The following is a 27,268-nucleotide window of genomic DNA, read 5'->3' on the forward strand; positions in this document are numbered from 1 at the left end:
GTAATGATAATATAATGTATGTGGGTAAAGAGATGATAATATAATGTATGTGGGTAAAGTGATGATAATATAATGTATGTGGGTAAAGTGATGATAATATAATGTATGTGGGTAAAGTGATGATAATATAATGTATGTGGGTAAAGTGATGATAATATAATGTATGTGGGTAAAGTGATGATATAATGTATGTGGGTAAAGTAATGATAATATAATGTATGTGGGTAAAGTGATGATAATATAATGTATGTGGGTAAAGTGATGATATAATGTACGTGGGTAAAGTAATGATAATATAATGTATGTGGGTAAAGAGATGATAATATAATGTATGTGGGTAAAGAGATGATAATATAATGTATGTGGGTAAAGTGATGATAATATAATGTATGTGGGTAAAGTGATGATAATATAATGTATGTGGGTAAAGTAATGATAATATAATGTATGTGGGTAAAGAGATGATAATATAATGTATGTGGGTAAAGTGATGATAATATAATGTATGTGGGTAAAGTGATGATAATATAATGTATGTGGGTAAAGTGATGATAATATAATGTATGTATGTGGGTAAAGTGATGATAATATAATGTATGTGGGTAAAGTGATGATAATATAATGTATGTATGTGGGTAAAGTGATGATAATATAATGTATGTGGGTAAAGTGATGATAATATAATGTATGTATGTGGGTAAAGTGATGATAATATAATGTATGTGGGTAAAGTGATGATAATATAATGTATGTGGGTAAAGTGATGATAATATAGTGTATGTGGGTAAAGTGATGATAATATAATGTATGTATGTGGGTAAAGTGATGATAATATAATGTATGTATGTGGGTAAAGTGATGATAATATAATGTATGTATGTGGGTAAAGTGATGATAATATAATGTATGTATGTGGGTAAAGTGATGATAATATAATGTATGTATGTGGGTAAAGTGATGATAATATAATGTATGTGGGTAAAGTGATGATAATATAATGTATGTATGTGGGTAAAGTGATGATAATATAATGTATGTATGTGGGTAAAGTGATGATAATATAATGTATGTGGGTAAAGTGATGATAATATAATGTATGTGGGTAAAGTGATGATAATATAGTGTATGTGGGTAAAGTGATGATAATATAATGTATGTATGTGGGTAAAGTGATGATAATATAATGTATGTGGGTAAAGTGATGATAATATAATGTATGTATGTGGGTAAAGTGATGATAATATAATGTATGTGGGTAAAGTGATGATAATATAATGTATGTGGGTAAAGAGATGATAATATAATGTATGTGGGTAAAGTGATGATAATATAATGTATGTGGGTAAAGAGATGATAATATAATGTATGTGGGTAAAGAGATGATAATATAATGTATGTGGGTAAAGTGATGATAATATAGTGTATGTGGGTAAAGTGATGATAATATAATGTATGTGGGTAAAGTGATGATAATATAGTGTATGTGGGTAAAGTGATGATAATATAATGTATGTGGGTAAAGTGATGATAATATAATGTATGTGGGTAAAGTGATGATAATATAATGTATGTGGGTAAAGTGATGATAATATAATGTATGTGGGTAAAGTGATGATAATATAATGTATGTGGGTAAAGTGATGATAATATAATGTATGTGGGTAAAGTGATGATAATATAATGTATGTATGTGGGTAAAGTGATGATAATATAATGTATGTGGGTAAAGTGATGATAATATAATGTATGTGGGTAAAGTGATGATAATATAATGTATGTGGGTAAAGTGATGATAATATAATGTATGTATGTGGGTAAAGTGATGATAATATAATGTATGTGGGTAAAGTGATGATAATATAATGTATGTGGGTAAAGTGATGATAATATAATGTATGTATGTGGGTAAAGTGATGATAATATAATGTATGTGGGTAAAGTGATGATAATATAATGTATGTGGGTAAAGTGATGATAATATAATGTATGTGGGTAAAGTGATGATAATATAATGTATGTGGGTAAAGAGATGATAATATAATGTATGTGGGTAAAGTGATGATAATATAATGTATGTATGTGGGTAAAGAGATGATAATATAATGTATGTGGGTAAAGTGATGATAATATAATGTATGTATGTGGGTAAAGTGATGATAATATAATGTATGTGGGTAAAGTGATGATAATATAATGTATGTATGTGGGTAAAGTGATGATAATATAATGTATGTGGGTAAAGTGATGATAATATAATGTATGTGGGTAAAGTGATGATAATATAATGTATGTGGGTAAAGTGATGATAATATAATGTATGTGGGTAAAGTGATGATAATATAATGTATGTATGTGGGTAAAGTGATGATAATATAATGTATGTGGGTAAAGTGATGATAATATAATGTATGTGGGTAAAGTAATGATAATATAATGTATGTGGGTAAAGAGATGATAATATAATGTATGTGTGTAAAGTGATGATAATATAATGTATGTATGTGGGTAAAGTGATGATAATATAATGTATGTATGTGGGTAAAGAGATGATAATATAATGTATGTGGGTAAAGTGATGATAATATAATGTATGTATGTGGGTAAAGTGATGATAATATAATGTATGTGGGTAAAGTGATGATAATATAATGTATGTGGGTAAAGTGATGATAATATAATGTATGTGGGTAAAGTGATGATAATATAATGACACATTCAAGTATCTGACATTATATAAAGTCATCAACTTTGATGAGACAGTGTTGTGTTGTTATGAAAACATGTTTTCTTTTTCATTTCCTGAAAACTTCATATGTTGGACATAGCTGGTTTCTGCCAGACAACAGAGATATAATATAGACATCCTCATAGTGGGAGTAAATATTAGGATTCACTTTGATTTCTCTATAGAAAACAGGTAAGTATGTGAGTGTGAGCGTCTTAGGGCTTCACCTAAAAACATAAAAACACTTTAGTTTACAATAAAAGTTATAAATAAAACATGTTCTCTCACCAGTAGTCTGAGGATCAACCAGTATAAAGTTAATATAAATAAAACATGTTCTCTCACCAGTATCTGGATCAGGCTCAGCTGGAGTAGAAGGACCTAAACACACATATAAGTACAATAAATAATTGTTACATTATAATACTGTCATAATGCATATCAGCTTCGTCACACATGATACAACATAATAAAATAGTATTCATCTTCATATAATTGGTCTTCAGTAATGCTCATTATAATATTATACTATGTAGAGTGTGTGTGTGTGTGTGTGTGTGTGTGTGTGTGTGTGTGTGTGTGTGTGTGTGTGTGTGTGTGTGTGTGTGTGTGTGTGTGTGTGTGTGTGTGTGTGTGTGTGTGGTTCAACATCAGACTCTTTCCTGTAGAGGGCAGCATTGCACTGTTCAGTGAACACACACACACACACACACACACACACACACACGCGCACACACACACACACACACACACACACACACACACACACACACACACACACACACACACACACACACACACACACACACACACACACACACACACACACACACACACACACACACACACACACACACACACACACACACACACACACACACACACACACACACACACACACACACACACACACACACACACACACACACACACACACACACACACACACACACACACACACACACACACACACACCCGATCACTAAATGTATTTAAAAGTAGAACACATTTCATACAAACATCATTCAGTGCATGAGGCATTAAAAACATTTCAAGACATTTTGTAAAATATATTTTAAAGCAAAATAGAAGAAATACAATAGCCTAGAGACATAAAAATATTTTTTTTTACTTATGGTTGAAGTGTAACTGTAAATTAATTGTAAAAGCGTAATATAAGTATCAGAACCAACGTTATTTTAATAGATAAATGTCTGAACCAATATTATGTAATTAATAAATACGTTTCTGAAACATTATTCTTATGAATAAATACATTTCTGAACGAACATTATTTTAATTCATAATTAAGTGTCTGAATCAATGTTATTTTAATTAAAAAATAAGTGTCTGATCCAACATTATTTTAATTAATAATTAAGTGTCTGAATCAATGTTATTTTAATTAATAAACAAGTGTCTGAATCAATGTTATTTTAATTAATAAACAAGTGTCTGAATCAATGTTATTTTAATTAATAAACAAGTGTCTGAATCGATGTTATTTTAATTAATAAATAAGTGTCTGAATCAATTTTATTTTAATAAATAAATAATCAGGGCAACAACTTTACCCTTTAACCCTATATACAATACATCTTATATAAATAAATATATGCATTAAATAAAGGTACTTACTTACTATCTACAAGCATGTGTTGTGCGCTTAGTTGTAGATCTGCTAATTTCAAATAAATCTTTTATTAAATCTATTATGATGATGATTATCTAATATACCTATTTTTTACAACACTAAATATTTTCACGTGAGGGTTTGCAGCCAAATACATGTTAATGTGGGGTTAATGTGGGGTTAATGTGAGGTTCTTGACATGAACATGTTTGTAAAAATCTAATCAGGGGTCAGCAACCTTTTTGACACAAAGTGTCATGTTTTTATTGTCTTAATAGTAGTCAGTGTGTCGTATCAACATTACATTTAATTATGACATCACATCAAAATAATATATTTACAACAGAGTTTGTTTTCCTATACATTTATTTTCTTCTACTTTTGAGATATTTTCTTTCACATCAGGAGGACATTGTAATCATTATCAATAACCCACCTATCTGCAGACTCTCTGCCCAGTCAGAGTTCACAGTTTGAATGAATGTAGAATTATGTTCAGGATATAATTTACATACAGATGTGAGGGGACTTCATTTAAATGACTACATGTTTTAAAATATTATATTTTAAAAGAAACATCCTTAATGTTTACAATCCTCCACATGGATACATGTATGAATATTAATTTGACACTTGCTTTGGCAATGTAATGTAAACGTATGTTTTCTCATGTCAATAAAGATCCTTTGAATTTAAATGAAATTGAATGTGGTGAATGACGTGATCATGATATGTGTGTGTGTTCTGGCGGATCGCGCGCACACACACACACACACACACACACACACACACACACACACACACACACACACACACACACACACACACACACACACACACACACACACACACACACACACACACACACACACACACACACACACACACACACACACACACACACACACACACACACACAGCTGATACAGTCTCAGGTTGTTGTCACAACTTGTAATGTCTATCAAATCTATTAGTTACAAAGTATCCTAACCCCATCACCATGGTTACCATCATCACATTCTGTCACCTAATGCACTGACTATAGGTCACATTATATATTATGGGTAACAACATGAGGTGTAACATTGCCAGAGGCACAGTGGCAACACACATGAGAAAATACCAAATGCAAAAGCGGTGCCTCTCTCGGTGTTACACCACAAGTTGTTACCCATTGCATTCTAGCCTTATACTGCACTGACTGTAGGTCACCGTCACATAATATTATGAGTAACAACATGGGGTGTAACACCGCCAGAGGTACAGTGCACTTCTCGCATATGACTGAGATGTGTGTGTGTATTTTCAGCGTGGTAGAATTCAGGCAGTTTAACCACATAGGAAGAGTTACAAGGGTTGCTATGGTGATGATCTGTCTGCGCGCACGCACGCACACACACACACACACACACACACACACACACACACACACACACACACACACACACACACACACACACACACACACACACACACACACACACACACACACACACACACACACACACACACACACACACACACACACACACACACACACACACACACACAGCAGTTATTAAATATATTTAAACATGTAAAACATTTCATACACAAAGACAATTCAAAGTATTCAAGGCATAATGTATAAGAAAATAAATACATTTTAAAGCACCATAACAATATATGCACGTAAGACAGCCATAAAATAAAAATTAAATGGATCCCTGGCTAATAAGCCAAATATGGCTTAATAATAACAATATTATAATTGTCATTATAATTGTCCTCAATAACTAAAATGTAAAATTAAAAACACCTTAAATATTTCATGTATTTTAATAAATAAAATGTTTAAGGCGTTTTACATTTTTTATTTTAGTTATAGAGGCAATTATAATGTATTAAGGCATATTTGGCTTATTATCCAGGGATCCTTTTAAGGTGTAATTATGGTTTAATTCTTTGTCAAACCTACTTGTGACATTATAGGTTAATTTATGTTATGGTAACCCCCCCCCCCCCCTTTCCAAATTATCCTGTAGGAAAACTAGCATCTCCTCAGATTAAAATAGCCGATCTACAAGCTCACAACGTGTCACATTATTCAACATTGTGAGCTTGTTGATCAGCTATTCTTGCTATTTTTGAAAAATGTTTTTGAAAATGTATGAACATTTTAAATGTTTGCCCATAATACCCAAAACAGGGATTGACAGTTGTTAAAGAGTGTGGACAATAGCATGGAAATAATGATGAAAATATGACATTCATGATAATTTCATCCAACAGTTTTTTTTCATAATGGAAACAATTCCAGCAATTATGCAAAATAATTTCAATTAACTAAAATAATTGCAAATCGGGCATTTATGTAATACATGTGACAGCGAGCTCGGGTGATGTGGGTTCAAATCCATTAAACTAGACAAGTGTGCATCCATCAGTAACACACTCTATTAGACCAGTGTGGATCCATCAGCACCAACACACTCTACTAGACCAGTGTGGATCCATCAGTACCAACACACTCTACTAGACCAGTGTGGATCCATCAGTAACACACTCTACTAGACCAGTGTGGATCCATCAGTAACACACTCTACTAGACCAGTGTGGATCCATCAGTACCAACACACTCTACTAGACCAGTGTGGATCCATCAGTACCAACACACTCTACTAGACCAGTGTGGATCCATCAGTACCAACACACTCTACTAGACCAGTGTGGATCCAACAGTACCAACACACTCTACTAGACCAGTGTGGATCCAACAGTACCAACACACTCTACTAGACCAGTAACCTTGATCTTGAAGCATAAAGGAACACCCACTTTATCCAACACACTAGGGAGGCAACAGTTAATCAACCTAATGAATGTTTTTGCTCCAACTGCTGTTTCACAAGAACCTTTTGTTGGCAGCCATTTGCTGTCATCTTTTTACAAGTCCATGAATTGTCCATAATCATGAAATGTCCACATTCAAGTTGCATCATCACACACATATACACAAACTACAATGACAATATTAAGTAACATACCGTGTGCGCTCTCTGCCCACAATATTCAGGAGTTATTGTTGACATGAAAAGCGCTACTTTCACCTCTGAAAACTCACTTTGTTCTGATTACCTGAACCTTCACTCAAACAGCTGAATCAATGTTGCTGTGATTAGTGTCACATGATATCTGACCCTTCAACTGACCATATAATGAACTGAACAGTAGATGTCACTATTACACCATACAAATACAATATCTGACCCAAAATACAAATATATTCACAATTGACACATTTTCAGAATGTATATCATGCCATCTCTGAGACAGCTACAAATTGATACTTTAATAAAATAACAAATTCATTGATCCCAATTTTAGGCATCACATCGGAATTAAAGCAGAGAAAAAAACAGCTTAAATGCACCTTTATGCATGTGTGCATTGATATGTTTAAATAAAAGTAAATGTATAATATTGTCCCATGTCTCAGATCCTCTGGATGTTTGTTCTAAGTAACTACAGTATGTGTGTTAAACTAAATGCTGACTCATCATGTTTTAACATGAGCAGGTTTTTATCTGCCTCACAGCGCTGATAGCTCAGAGGTTAAGGTGACAGAGAGTCCCTGGTTCAATTCCTGGGCCCAGCGGACCTTTGCTGCACGTCACTGTTTCCTGTCTCTTTACACTGTGACTGTCTCTCTACACTGTGACTGTCTCTCTCTACACTGTGACTGTCTCTCTCTACACTGTGACTGTCTCTCTACACTGTTTCCTGTCTCTTTACACTGTGACTGTCTCTCTACACTGTGACTGTCTCTCTCTACACTGTGACTGTCTCTCTCTACACTGTGACTGTCTCTCTACACTGTGACTGTCTCTCTCTACACTGTGACTGTCTCTTTACACTGTGACTGTCTCTCTACACTGTGACTGTCTCTCTACACTGTGACTGTCTCTCTACACTGTGACTGTCTCTCTACACTGTGACTGTCTCTCTACACTGTGACTGTCTCTCTCTACACTGTGACTGTCTCTTTACACTGTGACTGTCTCTCTACACTGTGACTGTCTCTCTACACTGTGACTGTCTCTCTACACTGTGACTGTCTCTCTACACTGTGACTGTCTCTACACTGTGACTGTCTCTCTACACTGTGACTGTCAATAAACACAACAACAACCTGGAAAATACAACAGTATTTACCTAAACCTACTTGAATAACCATTATAGATTCATTTATAAATGTTTGGTTACATTGTAACCATTATAGGTTGATTTACCCCAGGGTGTCACTACATTACTTTGGGGGGTCCCCAGATGATTAGTTTAATGTGCAATAATGTTTTCTCACTAAATTGTTAAAGACTTTTAAGACCTTTTTAATACCAAATTGGCCAAAATGTCAAATATTAGGTAAGAAAGAGGCAAATATTGTGAACATAGCCGATCTACAAGCTCAGTCGCTGTGTGAGGAGTTGAAATAAGCAACCAGGTCTATGAAAACATAGACTATAGACCACATGAGCACTTTAAACATTTAAACATTCATACATTTAAACATTTATACATGTACAAGCTCTCATAGATCTGCAATTTTCAACAACAAAAAGTGTGAAAAAACTGATGTCTGTGTAAAAAAGGTTGCACACATGAGAAGATACCAAATGGAAAGGGGGGGCAGTGTGGTAGAATGAAGACAGTTTAACCACAGAGGAAGACTTAGAAGGGTTGCTATGGTGATGAGCTGACTCCACACACACACACACGCGCGAACCCGGCAACCTTTTTGACATGAAGTGCCATGTTGTTATTATCAGTATGCCTTATCAATATAACGTTTAATTATGAAATCACATGAACATAAGATAATTACAACATATTTTGAATGTCCAAATACAGTATATAACAGCCTACATATATCCCCCCCCCCCCCCCCTCAAGGACCCCTAGGGGTCCCCGGACCACACTTTTAGAACCACTGTATTAGACCACAGACCCACATTTGATAAAAAAAAACATATTCATCAATATTTATGTTTTAATATCTGGGTTTTCATTCTACAGTGTAAAATGCTGAGTGATAATTTAACTCACAGTACCTAAATGGAACCAAACAGACCCATAAGGGTCCATTTGGTTCATTTAGGTTTTCATAATAGTTATTTAGGGAGTCTTTTCTGCCTTCATCACAATGTCAACAATATTGTATTATTTATCACAAATAAACGTACTGTAGATGTTTTTATCATCATTATGCATCAAAAATAAACCTATGTATTCATATTTTAAATATTAGTGGATCATAAGTCTGAGATATAACTGTGTATTTGTGGTCTAACTAAATGTTATGTTTTAATGTAAGGGTTAGGGTTAGATTTCTGTTGATTTCCAAGTACATGTTGATGAGAGAAATTCAGATAAAATACCCTGAAAATACTGAAGTATAAGAGAGTCCATGTTTGTTTAGGCATGTGCATCTATATATGGTTTTATAAGGGTTAAAGTGGTTAAAATGCTATATTAACTCATTTTGCTGGGGACCCCCTGGAACCCCCTCAAGGACCCCTGGGGGTCCCTGGACCCCTCATTGAGAACCACTGTATGAGACCACAGACCCACATTAGATTAAAAAAATAATAATAATAATAATCTCTGGTCACTTTACAATCCATTCTACAGTGTAAAATAATTAGTGTAAAAATACATGTTTGGTTTTAATGTGCGTCAAGGTGCTGATAGCCCCCCCCCCCCCTCTACTTTAAAAAATATATAAAGTTGTGAAAATAGCAGATCAACAAGTTCACAATATGTTGATATTAATATTAATAATAATTCATTTCACCAATCACTATTATTTATCTCAAATAAACGTACTGTACTGTATGTGTTTGTTTGTTTTTAAATCACCATATTATGCATCAAAAATATAAGTGGATCATAATAAGTCTGAGATACAACTGTGTTTGTTGTCAAACATGCGTTCGGAAATTACGCACCGGAGCACACTCGCCTATTAGTTTGTATTGGCCAGTGCGCTCAGTGCTGTATTTTCGAACGCACCCTTAATGTTATGTTTTAATGTGCGTCATGGTGCTGATAGCACAGTGGTTAAGGTGAGTCACACATAGCCCCCCCATGTTCACATTCATGTTCATCTCATCCAACAGTTTTTTCATAATGGAAACAATTCCAGCAATTATGCAAAAATAATTTCACTTAGCTCAAATAATTACAAATCAGGCATTTATGTAATACATGTGACAGCGAGCTCGGGTGGTGCAGTGGTAAAGACCCTGCCCTCCACCACCGAGGATGTGGGTTCAAATCCATTAAACTAGACCAGTGTGGATCCATCAGTAACACACTCTACTAGACCAGTGTGGCTCCATCAGTAACACACTCTACTAGACCAGTGTGGATCCATCAGTACCAACACACTCTACTAGACCAGTGTGGATCCATCAGTAACACACTCTACTAGACCAGTGTGGATCCATCAGTAACACACTCTACTAGACCAGTGTGGATCCATCAGTACCAACACACTCTACTAGACCAGTGTGGATCCATCAGTAACACACTCTACTAGACCAGTGTGGATCCATCAGTACCAACACACTCTACTAGACCAGTGTGGATCCATCAGTAACACACTCTACTAGACCAGTGTGGATCCATCAGTACCAACACACTCTACTAGACCAGTGTGGATCCATCAGTAACACACTCTACTAGACCAGTGTGGATCCATCAGTAACACACTCTACTAGACCAGTGTGGATCCATCAGTAACACACTCTACTAGACCAGTGTGGATCCATCAGTAACACACTCTACTAGACCAGTGTGGATCCATCAGTACCAACACACTCTACTAGACCAGTGTGGATCCATCAGTACCAACACACTCTACTAGACCAGTGTGGATCCATCAGTACCAACACACTCTACTAGACCAGTGTGGATCCATCAGTACCAACACACTCTACTAGACCAGTAACCTTGATCTTGAAGCATAAAGGAACACCCACTTTTTCCAACACACTAGGGAGGCAACAGTTAATCAATCTAATGAATGTTTTTGCTCCAACTGCTGTGCTGTTTCACAAGAGCTTTTATTTGCCCAGCAACACACCATGAAAAACTCTAACATAAAAAAAAAATCATATTTTTTAACTTTTTGTTGGCAGCCATTTGCTGTCATCTTTTTAAGAGTCCATGAAATGTCCATATTCATGAAATGTCCACATTCAAGTTGCATCATCACACTCATATACACAAACTACAATGACAATAACAAGTGACATACCGTGTGCGCTCTCTGCCCACAATATTCAGGAGTTGTTACGTTTACTTTTTCTTATTTAGTATTTAGTAGAGACTCTTGTTGACATGAAAAGAGCTCCTTTCACCTCTGAAAACTCACTTTGTTCTGATTACCTGAACCTTCACTCAAACAGCTGAATCAATGTTGCTGTGATTAGTGTCACATGATATCTGACCCTTCAACTGACCATATAATGAACTGAACAGTAGATGTCACTATTACACCATACAAATTGGGACATTATCTGACCCAAAATACAAATATCTCTACTACTCAAACAGAGAGCGTCTCCTTCCCAAACCCCAATGGTTCTAATCAGCCCCCCGCCCACAGGAGTGGCCCAATTCACTCACAACTTGCTACAAAAATCGCTCATGAAAAAATATATAACCTCCTACATTCCATTTTCCACCTTCACATCTGTCTCCTTCTCTAATAATCATAAAGTGCTATATATTTCATCTCGCACTTTACTTCCGGATGGTTCGTTTTGCACCTTCTTTGCCACATCCGTCACGGGACAGAAACAAGCCCTGCCGTGCTCTATGGAAAACAGTCCAAAAGCGCGCCCAAATGAGCCCAAAATCGCTTACACACAAAGCAGACCTGGCACCCCATTTCAACGTCACAGCAACATGCAGCCAATCAGCGTCGACGGCAACGCAGCCTACGCCAATCATGTGTGAGATCTACAAGCTATGGGGCAGAGACGCCGTGTGCCATGCACCGTATCTTAGCAACAACGAAAGCGCTCACTCTCATTGGTCGTGTCACGCTAAGAGCAGTTCCCAGACAATGGCATCTCAGAGAGCTTGCTGTAGTGTTTATATATCTATGGCTGTAGCCACCAGAGTCAGTCGCAGCGACGACGGACAGGGCGCTGTGATAGTTGCCGTAGCTAACGCTAACGTGGTTGTCATGCCTGCAGCGGCTGTGCAATCACTTTGTGAACAATGCACGTTCGTGCGGTAACTGTTATTATTGCTGCTCCGTTAGTCCATTGTAGATGGTGTATGTTGTGTGTGTCTTCTGGTGTAGCTCCACAGCAACTTACTCCAGTAACTAACGTAATGGCAGGACCGCCCCGTGCAACGCACGTTTAGGCTGCATTATGGTCATGTAGTAATTTCAGATCATTTCGGTCCGATTAGGGCAGTGGCTACGCCCCCCCCCCAAATAATCATATTTGAACTGGGGACCCCCCCAATTTTGTTTGACTCCGTTCCACAAGTCAATATTGTGAAAATAGCAGATCTACAAGCTCACAACGCCTCACGTTGAGAGGCGTTGTAAGCTTGTAGATCGTCTATTTTCAACATGTTTGCCTCTTTCTTAAATTTTTTGACAATGTGGCCAATGTTTTATAGTATAGTTTGTTGACTCCTTTTGTTGCAGTAATGGTATTTTCCTTTACTTTAGCTTTTTTATTGTCTCCGCCAGGCCGAAAGGGATGGCGCGAGAGTATGTTTTACCCCCTGTCCGTCCGACGGTCTGTGGATAGCTAATCTCCCGCATCGTTGGCTTGATCGCAGCGCAACTGTGCACACACACTCCCTGGATGCCAATTCAGAACCTCTACCCCATTTCTTTCACATGGCCCTGTTATAGTGCCACCAGGAGGCCGCTTTTTGCAAAACACATTTTCTCACAGTACTGCTACACATTTTGTCCTAACATCACGCACATCGATACACAGTATCTCTACAGTCATTAAAAAAAACCACGGTATTTCAGATTTCTCATTTTCCATCCTGATTGACTAAAAATGGCTTCCAAAGTTTCCAGGACTGCTCCGTTTTGACCAAAATGCCTCAAATTATGAACACAGCATGCACTTTCCGTGCACATTTGCACCCACATTCCCACTATGCCGAGCAAGAAATTCCACTTCAGATTTTTCTAATCAGCCTCATGGTGGCGCTATAACAGTCCGATTTGTGTTTTTACCTATACCTGCACCAATCTGTGTAAAACTTTGTATGTGCACTCTCTAGAGGTCAAGGAAAAACCTTTCCCCTGCATTTCTCACATCTACCTTTTATAGCTCCACCAGGAGGCCGCCTTATGTACAACATATTTCTTTACATTACTCCTTCCGATTTTATCTACATTTCACGCAAATCGGTACACATGATCTCTATAGTCATGTGATCAAGACGGATCTGTTTAATCTTTCATATTCCATCCCGATTGGCTAAGATTCACATCTAAAGTTTGCACAAAATGCCGCAAATCATGAATGCAGCGTCCGATTGTGGTCAACTTTGCACGCACATTCACACTATGTTGAGGAACAAGTGCTACCATTTTAACATTAGCCTGTGGGGGGTCCCCACCGACTCTACCTGGCCCTTAGGTGGGCCCCACCTAGGCAATTCTATGTGGGGCCGAGGTGGGTCTTAACTGCGATGCCCATGCGGGCTATAAGTCGCTTCTACCTGGCCCTTAGGTGGGCCCCAACTAGCCACGTTTATGTGGGACCAAGGCGGGTCCTAACTGGGTTTGCCCATGCAGGCTTTAACTGGGTTCTACCTGGGCCCTAGGTGTACCCTAACCAACCAGAGTGCAGTGCCCATCGCTCCAAATGTTGTGACGTCAGGGCTCTCAATACTGCACATTGGTGGAGGAGGAGGGCCCGCAGGGCGCCCGCACACATCGCTGAACCAATGGTAGCCCACGGATGTTTCCTCTGGAGATTTAAAATCTGCCCCTCTATGCCACATATCATCCGCGCTACAGGGTCTTCACTGACCGAGCCACGGCCCCACTGGCCCTCATGTCGCTATGCCACTTATATGCGCTGCCAAGTGGCCGCGGGCGCTACGTGGGCGTGGCGGCGGGCTAGACGCGAGGCCCTGCGTAGCAGGGCCGAGCTTCTAGTATTCACAATTGACACATTTTCAGAATGTATATCATGCCATCTCTGAGACAGCTACAAATTGATACTTTAATAAAAAAACAAATTCATTGATCCCAATTTTAGGCATCACATCGGAATTAAAGCAGAGAAAAAAACAGCTTAAATGCACCTTTATGCATGTGTGCATTGATATGTTTAAATAAAAGTAAATGTATAATATTGTCCCATGTCTCAGATCCTCTGGATGTTTGTTCTAAGTAACTACAGTATGTGTGTTAAACTAAATGCTGACTCATCATGTTTTAACATGAGCAGGTTTTTATCTGCCTCACAGCGCTGATAGCTCAGAGGTTAAGGTGTCAGATGTCTGACAGAGAGTCCCTGGTTCAATTCCTGGGCCCAGCGGACCTTTGCTACACGTCACTGTTTCCTGTCTCTCTACACGACTGTCTCTCTACACTGTGACTGTCTCTCTCTACACTGTGACTGTCTCTCTCTACACTGTGACTGTCTCTCTACACTGTGACTGTCAATAAACACAAGAACAACCTGGAAAATACAACAGTATTTACCTAAACCTACTTGAATAACCATTATAGATTCATTTATAAATGTTTGGTTACATTGTAACCATTATAGGTTGATTTACCCCAGGGTGTCACTACATTACTTTGGGGGGTCCCCAGATGATTAGCTTAATGTGCAATAATGTTTTCTCACTAAATTGTTAAAGACTTTTAAGACCTTTTTAATACCAAATTGTCCAAAATGTCAAATATTAGGTAAGAAAGAGGCAAATATTGTGAACATAGCCGATCTACAAGCTCAGTCGCTGTGTGAGGCGTTGAAATAAGCAACCAGGTCTATGAAAACATAGACTATAGACCACATGAGCACTTTAAACATTTAAACATTCATACATTTAAACATTTCAACAACAAAAAGTGTGAAAAAACTGATGTCTGTGTAAAAAAGGTTGCACACATGAGAAGATACCAAATGGAAAGGGGGTCCGTGTGGTAGAATGAAGGCAGTTTAACCACAGAGGAAGACTTAGAAGGGTTGCTATGGTGATGAGCTCACTCTCTCTCACACACACACGCACGCACGCACGCACGCACGCACGCACGCACGCACACACGCACACACACACACACACACACACACACACACACACACACACACACACACACACACAGAGCAACCTTTTTGACATGAAGTGCCATGTTGTTATTATCAGTATGCCTTATCAATATAAAGTTTAATTATGAAATCACATCAACATAAAAATAATTACAACATATTTTGAATGTCCAAATACAGTATATAACAGCCTACATATATTTCAAATTTTTGAATATATATATTTTAAAGCAAACATTTGTATCTCAAATCTTTGCTTCTGGGGGGTACCTGGAAAAACATATTTTGATATGGGGGTCCGCGGCCAAATACATATTATTTTGGGGGTCCTTGACATGAAAAAGTGTGAGAACCACTGACAGAAACATATGGTTTTCAGAAAAATTGTTAAGATTTAGAAGACATTTGTATTGAATGGGTTAATAAATCATGTTATATATTAGATCAGTGGTTTTCAAACATTTTCATGTCAAGGACCACAGACCCCCATCTGAACATATGTTGTGCCAGGGACCCCCAGGGACCCCCAGGGACACCCATTCATGTTAAAGTGTTTAATATTCCACATGTTTAAAACATATTTCAAGATAAAAAAAACGTTTTAAACATTTCCAAATAGCCTGTATGTGTTTAAGGGGTTAAAGTGATTAAACTGGTTTTGATGCTGTATGAACTCATTTTGCTGGGGACCCCCTGGAACCCCCTCAAGGACCCCTAGGGGTCCCCGGACCACACTTTTAGAACCACTGTATTAGACCACAGACCCACATTTGATAAAAAAAAATCATCAATATTTATGTTTTAATATCTGGGGTTTCATTCTACAGTGTAAAATGCTGAGTGATAATTTAACTCAGAGTACCTAAATGGAACCAAACAGACCCATAAGGGTCCATTTGGTTCATTTAGGTTTTCATAAACGTATTCAGGGAGTCTTTGTGGAGTCATTGTATTATTTATCACAAATAAACGTACTGTAGATGTTTTTATCATCATTATGCATCAAACATAAACCTATGTATTCATATTTTAAATATTAGTGGATCATAAGTCTGAGATATAACTGTGTATTTGTGGTCAAACTAAATGTTATGTTTTAATGTAAGGGTTAGGGTTAGATTTCTGTTGATTTCCAAGTACATGTTGATGAGAGAAATTTAGATAAAATACCCTGAAAATACTGAAGTATAAGAGAGTCCATGTGTGTTTAGGCATAATGCATCTATGTATGGTTTTATAAGGGTTAAAGTGGTTAAAATGCTATATTAACTAATTTAGCTGGGGACCCCCTGGAACCCCCTCAAGGACCCCTGGGGGTCCCTGGACCCCTCATTGAGAACCACTGTATGAGACCACAGACCCACATTAGATTAAAAAAAAATAATAATAATAATCTCTGGTCACTTTACAATCCATTCTACAGTGTAAAATACATAGTGTAAAAATACATGTTTGGTTTTAATGTGCGTCAAGGTGCTGATAGCCCCCCCCCCTCTACTTTAAAAAATATAAAGTTGTGAAAATAGCAGATCTACAAGTTCACAATATCTTGATAATAATATTAATATTAATATTAATAATAATTCATTTCACCATTCACTATTATTTATCTCAAATAAACGTACTGTATGTGTTTGTTCGTTTTTAAATCACCATATTATGCATCAAAAATATAAGTGGATCGTAATAAGTCTGAGATACAACTGTGTGTTTGTTGTCAAACATAGGGTGCGTTCGGAAATTACGCACCGGAGCACACTCACCTATTAGTTTGTATTGGTCAGTGCACTCAGTGCTGTATTTTCGAACGCACCCTTAATGTTATGTTTTAATGTGCGTCATGGTGCTGATAGCACAGTGGTTAAGGTGAGTCACACATAGCCACCCCCCCTTTCCCCCCCAACAGGTCGGCTCAAAAGTAAATATTCCCTTATTTTTAATTTACTGCATTTATTATTACAAAAGATTATTCAGAAGAATCCTTTAAAATTCATGAATTAAAAACAAATTAAAATATCTTTTTCAAAAATATTTTCTTGAATTAATAAAAACTCAAATAAATCTCATGAAATAGAACAAACTAAATATAAAGTAGTGAAAATATCAGATCAAGTTCACAATGCGTTACATTGTGACGCATTGTGAACTATTTTCTCTACTTCGGGTCCCAGGGAGACCTTAAATCTGTCTCTGGGAGTCCCTGGTTCAATTCCCGGGCCCAGTGGACCTTTGCTAAACGTCGCTCTTTCCTGTCTCTCTACACTGTGACTGTCTCTCTACACTGTGACTGTCTCTACACTGTGACTGTCTCTACACTGTGACTGTCTCTCTACACTGTGACTGTCTCTCTACACTGTGACTGTCTCTACACTGTGACTGTCTCTCTACACTGTGACTGTCTCTACACTGTGACTGTCTCTACACTGTGACTGTCTCTCTACACTGTGACTGTCTCTACACTGTGACTGTCTCTACACTGTGACTGTCTCTCTACACTGTGACTGTCTCTCTACACTGTGACTGTCTCTACACTGTGACTGTCTCTCTACACTGTGACTGTCTCTACACTGTGACTGTCTCTCTACACTGTGACTGTCTCTCTACACTGTGACTGTCTCTCTACACTGTGACTGTCTCTACACTGTGACTGTCTCTCTACACTGTGACTGTCTCTACACTGTGACTGTCTCTCTACACTGTGACTGTCTCTACACTGTGACTGTCTCTCTACACTGTGACTGTCTCTACACTGTGACTGTCTCTACACTGTGACTGTCTCTCTACACTGTGACTGTCTCTCTACACTGTGACTGTCTCTCTACACTGTGACTGTCTCTCTACACTGTGACTGTCTCTACACTGTGACTGTCTCTCTACATTGTGACTGTCTCTCTACACTGTGACTGTCTCTCTACACTGTGACTGTCTCTCTACACTGTGACTGTCAATAAACACAATAACAACCTGGAAAATACTATAGTAATAATAAAATATTATAATAATAAATAAATCACACCCTGTGTGAAGGAAGCGGCGCCTTTGATGAGCCCCGTGCTCAAACATACATACGCATCCATGGGGAGTTTGTGTTGTCATCAATATTTGTTTAAAGCCCAGCCAATAAGAATACAGAGGGGAATACATACGGACGGACATACGGACACATGACAAAGTCAGAGAGTGGCCGGCGCCGCTAAAAACACCTCTATGACCAGCTAGTATATCAGTCCTGGACAACCTGACATTTCTCTCAGGTCAGAATGTAACAACAAGTCAAAGAAACATTTTTACCCTAAAACACAGAGTGATTAAATACCATCATCAATCATTTAAAACCAATAATCATTAAAGCAGGATCCTACCTGAACTCCACAACAGGAGGAACAGGATCAGGATTTGACCCATTTCTGTCTGCCCACGATTCTGTCCCACTGGAGTCTGGACTGGATTCACTGGAGTTTGGACTGGATTCACTGGAGGCTGGACTGGACTTCACAGGGGGCTGGACTGGACTTCACTGTATCTGAACTGGACTGAACTTACTGGAGTCTGACCTGGACTGACTAAAGACTGAACTGGACTGACCGGAGACTGAACTCCAGTCAGTCCAGTTGAACTTGACTGACTAGAGTCGGAACTGGACTGACTGAAGACTGAACTGGACTGACTGAAGACTGACGTGGACTGACTGGAAACTGAACTGGACTGACTGGAGTCGGACCTGGACTGACTGGAGTCGGAACTGGACTGACTGGAGACTGACCTGGACTGACTGGAGACTGAACTGGACTGACTGAAGACTGACGTGGACTGACTGGAGACTGACCTGGACTGACTGAAGACTGACGTGGACTGACTGGAAAGTGAACTGGACTGACTGGAGTCGGAACTGGACTGACTGGAGTCTGACCTGGACTGACTAAAGACTGAACTGGACTGACCGGAGACTGAACTCCAGTCAGTCCAGTTGAACTTGACTGACTGGAGTCTGACCTGGACTGACTGGAGTCTGACCTGGACTGACTGGAGTCGGAATTGGACTGACTGGAGACTGAACTGGACTGACTGGAGTCGGAACTGGACTGACTGGAGTCGGAACTGGACTGACTGGAGTCTGACCTGGACTGACTGGAGTCGGAATTGGACTGACTGGAGACTGAACTGGACTGACTGGAGTCGGAACTGGACTGACTGGAGTCGGAACTGGACTGACTGGAGACTTAACTGGACTGACTGGAGTCTGACCTGGACTGAGTGAAGTCGGAACTGCACTGACTGGAGTCTGAACTGGACTGACTGAAGACTGACCTGGACTGACTGCAGTCGGAACTGGACTGACTGGAGACTGAACTGGACTGACTGGAGTCGGACCTGGTCTGACTGGAGTCGGACCTGGTCTGACTGGAGTCGGAACTAGACTGACTGAAGACTGACCTGGACTGACTGAAGACTGACCTGGACTGACTGAAGACTGACCTGGACTAACTGAAGACTGACGTGGACTGACTGGAAAGTGAACTGGACTGACTGGAGTCGGAACTGGACTGACTGGAGTCTGACCTGGACTGACTAAAGACTGAACTGGACTGACCGGAGACTGAACTCCAGTCAGACCAGTTGAACTTGACTGACTTGAGTCTGACCTGGACTGACTGGAGTCGGAACTGGACTGACTGGAGACTGACCTGGACTGACTGGAGTCGGAACTGGACTGACTGGAGTCTGAACTGGACTGACCGGAGTCTGAACTGGACTGACTGGAGACTGACCTGGACTGACTGAAGTCGGAACTGGACTGACTGGAGTCTGAACTGGACTGACTGAAGACTGACCTGGACTGACTGAAGTCGGACCTGGTCTGACTGGAGTCGGAACTAGACTGACTGAAGACTGAACTGGACTGACTGAAGACTGACCTAGACTGACTGAAGACTGAACTGGACTGACTGAAGACTGACCTGGACTGACTGGAGACTGACCTGGACTGACTGGAGTCGGAACTGGACTGACTGGAGACTGACCTGGACTAACTGGAGACTGACCTGGACTGACTGGAGTCGGACCTGGACTGACTGAAGACTGAACTGGACTGACTGGAGACTGACCTGGACTGACTGAAGACTGACCTGGACTGACTGAAGACTGAACTGGACTGACTGAAGACTGACCTGGACTGACTGAAGACTGAACTGGACTGACTGAAGACTGACCTGGACTGAAGACTGAACTGGACTGACTGAAGACTGACCTGGACTGACTGAAGTCGGACCTGGTCTGACTGGAGTCGGAACTAGACTGACTGAAGACTGAACTGGACTGACTGAAGACTGACCTGGACTGACTGAAGACTGAACTGGACTGACTGAAGACTGACTGAAGACTGACTGAAGACTGACCTGGACTGACTGGAGACTGACCTGGACTGACTGGAGTCGGAACTGGACTGATTGGAGACTGACCTGGACTGACTGGAGTCGGAACTGGACTGACTGGAGTCTGAACTGGACTGACCGGAGTCTGAACTGGACTGACTGGAGTCTGACCTGGACTGACTGAAGTCGGAACTGGACTGACTGGAGTCTGAACTGGACTGACTGAAGACTGACCTGGACTGACTGAAGTCGGACCTGGTCTGACTGGAGTCGGAACTAGACTGACTGAAGACTGAACTGGACTGACTGAAGACTGACCTGGACTGACTGAAGACTGAACTGGACTGACTGAAGACTGACCTGGACTGACTGGATACTGACCTGGACTGACTGGAGTCGGAACTGGACTGACTGGAGACTGACCTGGACTGACTGGAGACTGACCTGGACTGACTGGAGTCGGACCTGGACTGACTGAAGACTGAACTGGACTGACTGGAGACTGACCTGGACTGACTGAAGACTGACCTGGACTGACTGAAGACTGAACTGGACTGACTGAAGACTGACCTGGACTGACTGAAGACTGAACTGGACTGACTGAAGACTGACCTGGACTGACTGAAGACTGAACTGGACTGACTGAAGACTGACCTGGACTGACTGAAGTCGGACCTGGTCTGACTGGAGTCGGAACTAGACTGACTGAAGACTGAACTGGACTGACTGAAGACTGACCTGGACTGACTGAAGACTGAACTGGACTGACTGAAGACTGACCTGGACTGACTGAAGACTGACCTGGACTGACTGGAGACTGACCTGGACTGACTGGAGTCGGAACTGGACTGACTGGAGACTGACCTGGACTGACTGAAGACTGAACTGGACTGACTGAAGACTGACCTGGACTGACTGAAGACTGAACTGGACTGACTGAAGACTGACCTGGACTGACTGGAGACTGACCTGGACTGACTGAAGACTGAACTGGACTGACTGGAGACTGAACTGGACTGACTGGAGACTGAACTGAACTGACACTCAACAAGAAGTGCTGTCTTTGACGTCTGTGTTTTTGACACGTCAAGTCTCCCCTTCATGCTTATCTCTTCATCAGGTTTTGTGTGTGTGTGTGTGTGTGTGTGTGTGTGTGTGTGTGTGTGTGTGTGTGTGTGTGTGTGTGTGTGTGTGTGTGTGTGTGTGTGTGTGTGTGTGTGTGTGGTTACGGTTAATGTTTTCACACACATTCTGACAGGAAGCTGTTATTAATAAGTCTTCAACCTGCCATGGAAACTCCAACACGACTTACAGTAAACAGTGCATCACATACAGTAAACACTACGTCACAACATCATTTATAAAATATAACATGTTACCATAACGTACCTCTAAATACATAATATATTTTGCACCTGTTCTTGGTGTGTGTGTGTGTGTGTGTGTGTGTGTGTGTGTGTGTGTGTGTGTGTGTGTGTGTGTGTGTGTGTGTGTGTGTGTGTGTGTGTGTGTGTGTGTGTGTGTGTGTGTGTGTAGTTTATGTTGAACTAGGCCTAACTATACACATGCACATTTACACACATACACATTTGTGGCATGTCCGTGGCCATATGCTCAATCACGCACGCACGCACGCACATGCACACGCGCACACACACACACACACACACACACACACACACACACACAGACAGACAGACAGACAGACAGACAGACAGACAGACAGACAGACAGACAGACAGACAGACAGACAGACAGACAGACAGACACGCGCGGTCTTAGGGGATTTCCCCAGACAGAGAGTCATAAATAGGCAGTGGTGGAAAAAGTACTCAAATGCTTTACTTTAAGTAAAAGTACCAATACTGCATTATAGAAATGCTTTGTTACAAGTGAAAGTCCAGAATTAAAAATGTACTTGAGTAAAGGTATTGGCATCAAAATGTACTTAAAATACCAAAAGTAAAAGTACTAAGCTGTTTGTAAATAGCTGATATACAAGCTCATAACGTGTCGCATGTGAGCTTGTAGATCGGCTATTTACAAATAGCCTATGTATAAAATAGGGCTAAAGTGGTTAATGTATGTTAATATCATCTGAAAAGTAACCAGTAACTAAAGTTTTCATATAATTGTAGTGGAGTAAAAGTACAATATTTGCCTCTGAGATGTAGTGGAGTAGAAGTAAAAGTATTGGAAATTCAAAATACTCAAGTAAAGTAACAAATACCTCAAGATTGTAATTAAGTACAGTACTTAAGTAAATGCACTTAGTTATTTTACAGCACTGGAAATAGGTACAGAAAGTACCTTTTCTCTCCAGAGCTTCAAGGGGGTTTCCAGAGAGACACGTTTACCTTTTTTTTTTTTTCAAAACACTTGTTGTTGTTACTCCTACCAATGTTGTCCAAACCTCACCCACATGTGTACACCATATACCTCTGTAGTCATGTGATCAAGATGTATCCGTCAGAGGGTTTGGATTCCGTTCCAACAGGCTCTATGCACAGCAGACATATTGGAAAGAAACTGGGCCTCTCCTTAATTCCTTCACAGGTTGTTACCAATGATACTAATGAAGGCTCTGTTCCATTCTGGTCAGGGTGTTGACTCACTGGAAACACTCTGCTACACCAGTGGGTCTCAAAGTGTGGTCCAGGGACCCTCATGGTTCCTTGAGGGGGTTCCAAATGGCCCCTTACAGGTGTGTAACTCTGAGAGTGTGCAAATGGAACCAAATGGACCCGTAAGGGTCCATTTGTTTCCATTTGTACACCCAGAGCTATGGGGGTCATTGCAATTAGAATGTTTGAGAACCACTGTGTTACACTAAATGGAACAGAGCCTTCATTAGAACCACTGTGTTACACTAAATGGAACAGAGCCTTCATTAGAACCACTGTGCTACACTAAATGGAACAGAGCCTTCATTAGAACCACTGTGCTACACTAAATGGAACAGAGCCTTCATTAGAACCACTGTGCTACACTAAATGGAACAGAGCCTTCATTAGAACCACTGTGCTACACTAGATGGAACAGAGCCTTCATTAGAACCACAGTGTTACACTAAATGGAACAGAGCCTTCATTAGAACCACTGTGCTACACTAAATGGAACAGAGCCTTCATTAGAACCACTGTGCTACACTAAATGGAACAGAGCCTTCATTAGAACCACTGTGCTACACTAAATGGAACAGAGCCTTCATTAGAACCACTGTGCTACACTAAATGGAACAGAGCCTTCATTAGAACCACTGTGTTACACTAAATGGAACAGAGCCTTCATTAGAACCACTGTGTTACACTAAATGGAACAGAGCCTTCATTAGAACCACTGTGCTACACTAAATGGAACAGAGCCTTAATTAGAACCACTGTGTTACACTAAATGGAACAGAGCCTTCATTAGAACCACTGTGTTACACTAAATGGAACAGGGCCTTCATTAGAACCACTGTGCTACACTAAATGGAACAGAGCCTTCATTAGAACCACTGTGTTACACTAAATGGAACAGGGCCTTCATTAGAACCACTGTGCTACACTAAATGGAACAGGGCCTTCATTAGAACCACTGTGTTACACTAAATGGAACAGGGCCTTCATTAGAGCCACTGTGTTACACTAAATGGAACAGAGCCTTCATTAGAACCACCGTGCTACACTAAATGGAACAGAGCCTTCATTAGAACCACCGTGCTACACTGAATGGAACAGAGCCTTCATTAGAACCACTGTGCTACACTAAATGGAACAGAGCCTTCATTAGAACCACTGTGCTACACTAAATGGAACAGAGCCTTCATTAGAACCACTGTGTTACACTAAATGGAACAGAGCCTTCATTAGAACCACTGTGTTACACTAAATGGAACAGGGCCTTCATTAGAACCACTGTGCTACACTAAATTGAACCGAGCCTTCATTAGAACCACTGTGCTACACTAAATGGAACAGGGCCTTCATTAGAACCACTGTGCTACACTAAATGGAACAGAGCCTTCATTAGAACCACTGTGCTACACTAAATGGAACAGAGCCTTCATTAGAACCACTGTGCTACACTAAATGGAACAGAGCCTTCATTAGAACCACTGTGCTACACTAAATGGAACAGAGCCTTCATTAGAACCACTGTGTTACACTAAATGGAACAGAGCCTTCATTAGAACCACTGTGTTACACTAAATGGAACAGAGCCTTCATTAGAACCACTGTGCTACACTAAATGGAACAGAGCCTTAATTAGAACCACTGTGTTACACTAAATGGAACAGAGCCTTCATTAGAACCACTGTGTTACACTAAATGGAACAGGGCCTTCATTAGAACCACTGTGCTACACTAAATTGAACCGAGCCTTCATTAGAACCACCGTGCTACACTAAATGGAACAGGGCCTTCATTAGAACCACTGTGCTACACTAAATGGAACAGAGCCTTCATTAGAACCACTGTGTTACACTAAATGGAACAGGGCCTTCATTAGAACCACTGTGCTACACTAAATGGAACAGGGCCTTCATTAGAACCACTGTGTTACACTAAATGGAACAGGGCCTTCATTAGAGCCACTGTGTTACACTAAATGGAACAGAGCCTTCATTAGAACCACCGTGCTACACTAAATGGAACAGAGCCTTCATTAGAACCACCGTGCTACACTGAATGGAACAGAGCCTTCATTAGAACCACCGTGCTACACTAAATGGAACAGAGCCTTCATTAGAACCACTGTGCTACACTAAATGGAACAGAGCCTTCATTAGAACCACTGTGTTACACTAAATGGAACAGAGCCTTCATTAGAACCACTGTGTTACACTAAATGGAACAGAGCCTTCATTATAACCACTGTGTTACACTAAATGGAACAGAGCCTTCATTAGAACCACTGTGCTACACTAAATTGAACAGAGCCTTCATTAGAACCACTGTGTTACACTAAATGGAACAGAGCCTTCATTAGAACCACTGTGTTACACTAAATGGAACAGAGCCTTCATTAGAACCACTGTGTTACACTAAATGGAACAGAGCCTTCATTAGAACCACTGTGTTACACTAAATGGAACAGAGCCTTCATTAGAACCACTGTGCTACACTAAATGGAACAGAGCCTTCATTAGAACCACCGTGCTACACTAAATGGAACAGAGCCTTCATTAGAACCACCGTGCTACACTAAATGGAACAGGGCCTTCATTAGAACCACTGTGCTACACTAAATGGAACAGGGCCTTAATTAGAACATTTGATGTAGTACTCCTGTATCCACCACCAGAGGGCAGTGGTGGCTCAACTATCCATTCTTGCAGGTGTTTTAGTTAGTAGGATGTTTTTAATGACATCACTTTTTTACTGTAGGATGTTTTTAATGACATCACATTTTTACTGTAGGATGTTTTTAATGACATCACAGTTTTACTGTAGGATGTTTTTAATGACATCACAGTTTTACTGTAGGATGTTTTTAATGACATCACAGTTTTACTGTAGGATGTTTTGGATGTTTTTAATGACATCACAGTTTTACTGTAGAATGTTTTTAATGACATCACAATTTTACTGTAGGATGTTTTTAATGACATCACAGTTTTACTGTAGGATGTTTTTAATGACATCATGGTTTTACTGTAGGATGTTTTTAATGACATCACAGTTTTACTGTAATAATCTGTACTGCCAGGTCAATAAATTAACCCGGCATCTGTCTAAATAACATATCTAAATTATTTCTCTCCGTCCTTGGCCAAAATTCATATTAATTCGGGGGTCCTTGACATGAAAACATTAAGTGAACCACTGTACTTTAGATGAGATGTCACGGTGGAATGTGATCCAGGCAGTTTTGTGCTGAGATTTGGGTTCTTTAGGGACCATGTGATGAGATGTCAGGAGACCCATCACAAACCTCTCACTCCGCTATAGAGTACAGAAGTCCTGACGTCACTCGTTCATCCCCTGGTTCGTAAGGTAATTTCTCTGTGGAGAATAACATTGGGTCATCTTAGAAACGTCTCATATAAGAATTGTGGTCCAAGAATAAACAAACTGTCTCTGTGATATTGTCAGGGAGGAGGTTTCATGTAACTAATTTGGCGGAAGTAACATTAGCATTTTCTCACCGTCAGTTGATGCTTCATATCCATAAGAGTCAAACCGCCGGGATAAGTTGTTTATTTTTGGAACACAGTTCTTATTTGACGCGA

At 39.9% G+C, this 27,268-nt stretch overlaps 1 protein-coding gene across 1 annotated transcript in view; it reads right to left on the reverse strand.

The window, feature by feature from the left end:
• The window catches only part of LOC311048681 (low-density lipoprotein receptor-related protein 1-like), a gene marked incomplete at its 3' end in the record, with an annotated part of 32,154 nt that extends 12,985 nt beyond the window's left edge, over positions 1 to 19,169 (reverse strand). The window contains exons 1-2 of the mRNA XM_084061943.1: positions 19,042 to 19,169; positions 3,071 to 3,106 (exon numbers count right to left, since the gene is read on the reverse strand). Of these exons, the coding sequence (XP_083918069.1) occupies positions 3,071 to 3,106; positions 19,042 to 19,084 (79 nt within the window). The 5' untranslated portion in view covers positions 19,085 to 19,169. The remainder of the gene's footprint in view (positions 1 to 3,070; positions 3,107 to 19,041) is intronic.
• Between the last annotated feature and the right edge of the window lie 8,099 nt (positions 19,170 to 27,268).

This window comes from Gymnoscopelus microlampas (assembly GCF_963454915.1).
Source record: "Gymnoscopelus microlampas genome assembly, chromosome: 7".
In the NCBI taxonomy this organism is placed as follows: domain Eukaryota; kingdom Metazoa; phylum Chordata; class Actinopteri; order Myctophiformes; family Myctophidae; genus Gymnoscopelus; species Gymnoscopelus microlampas.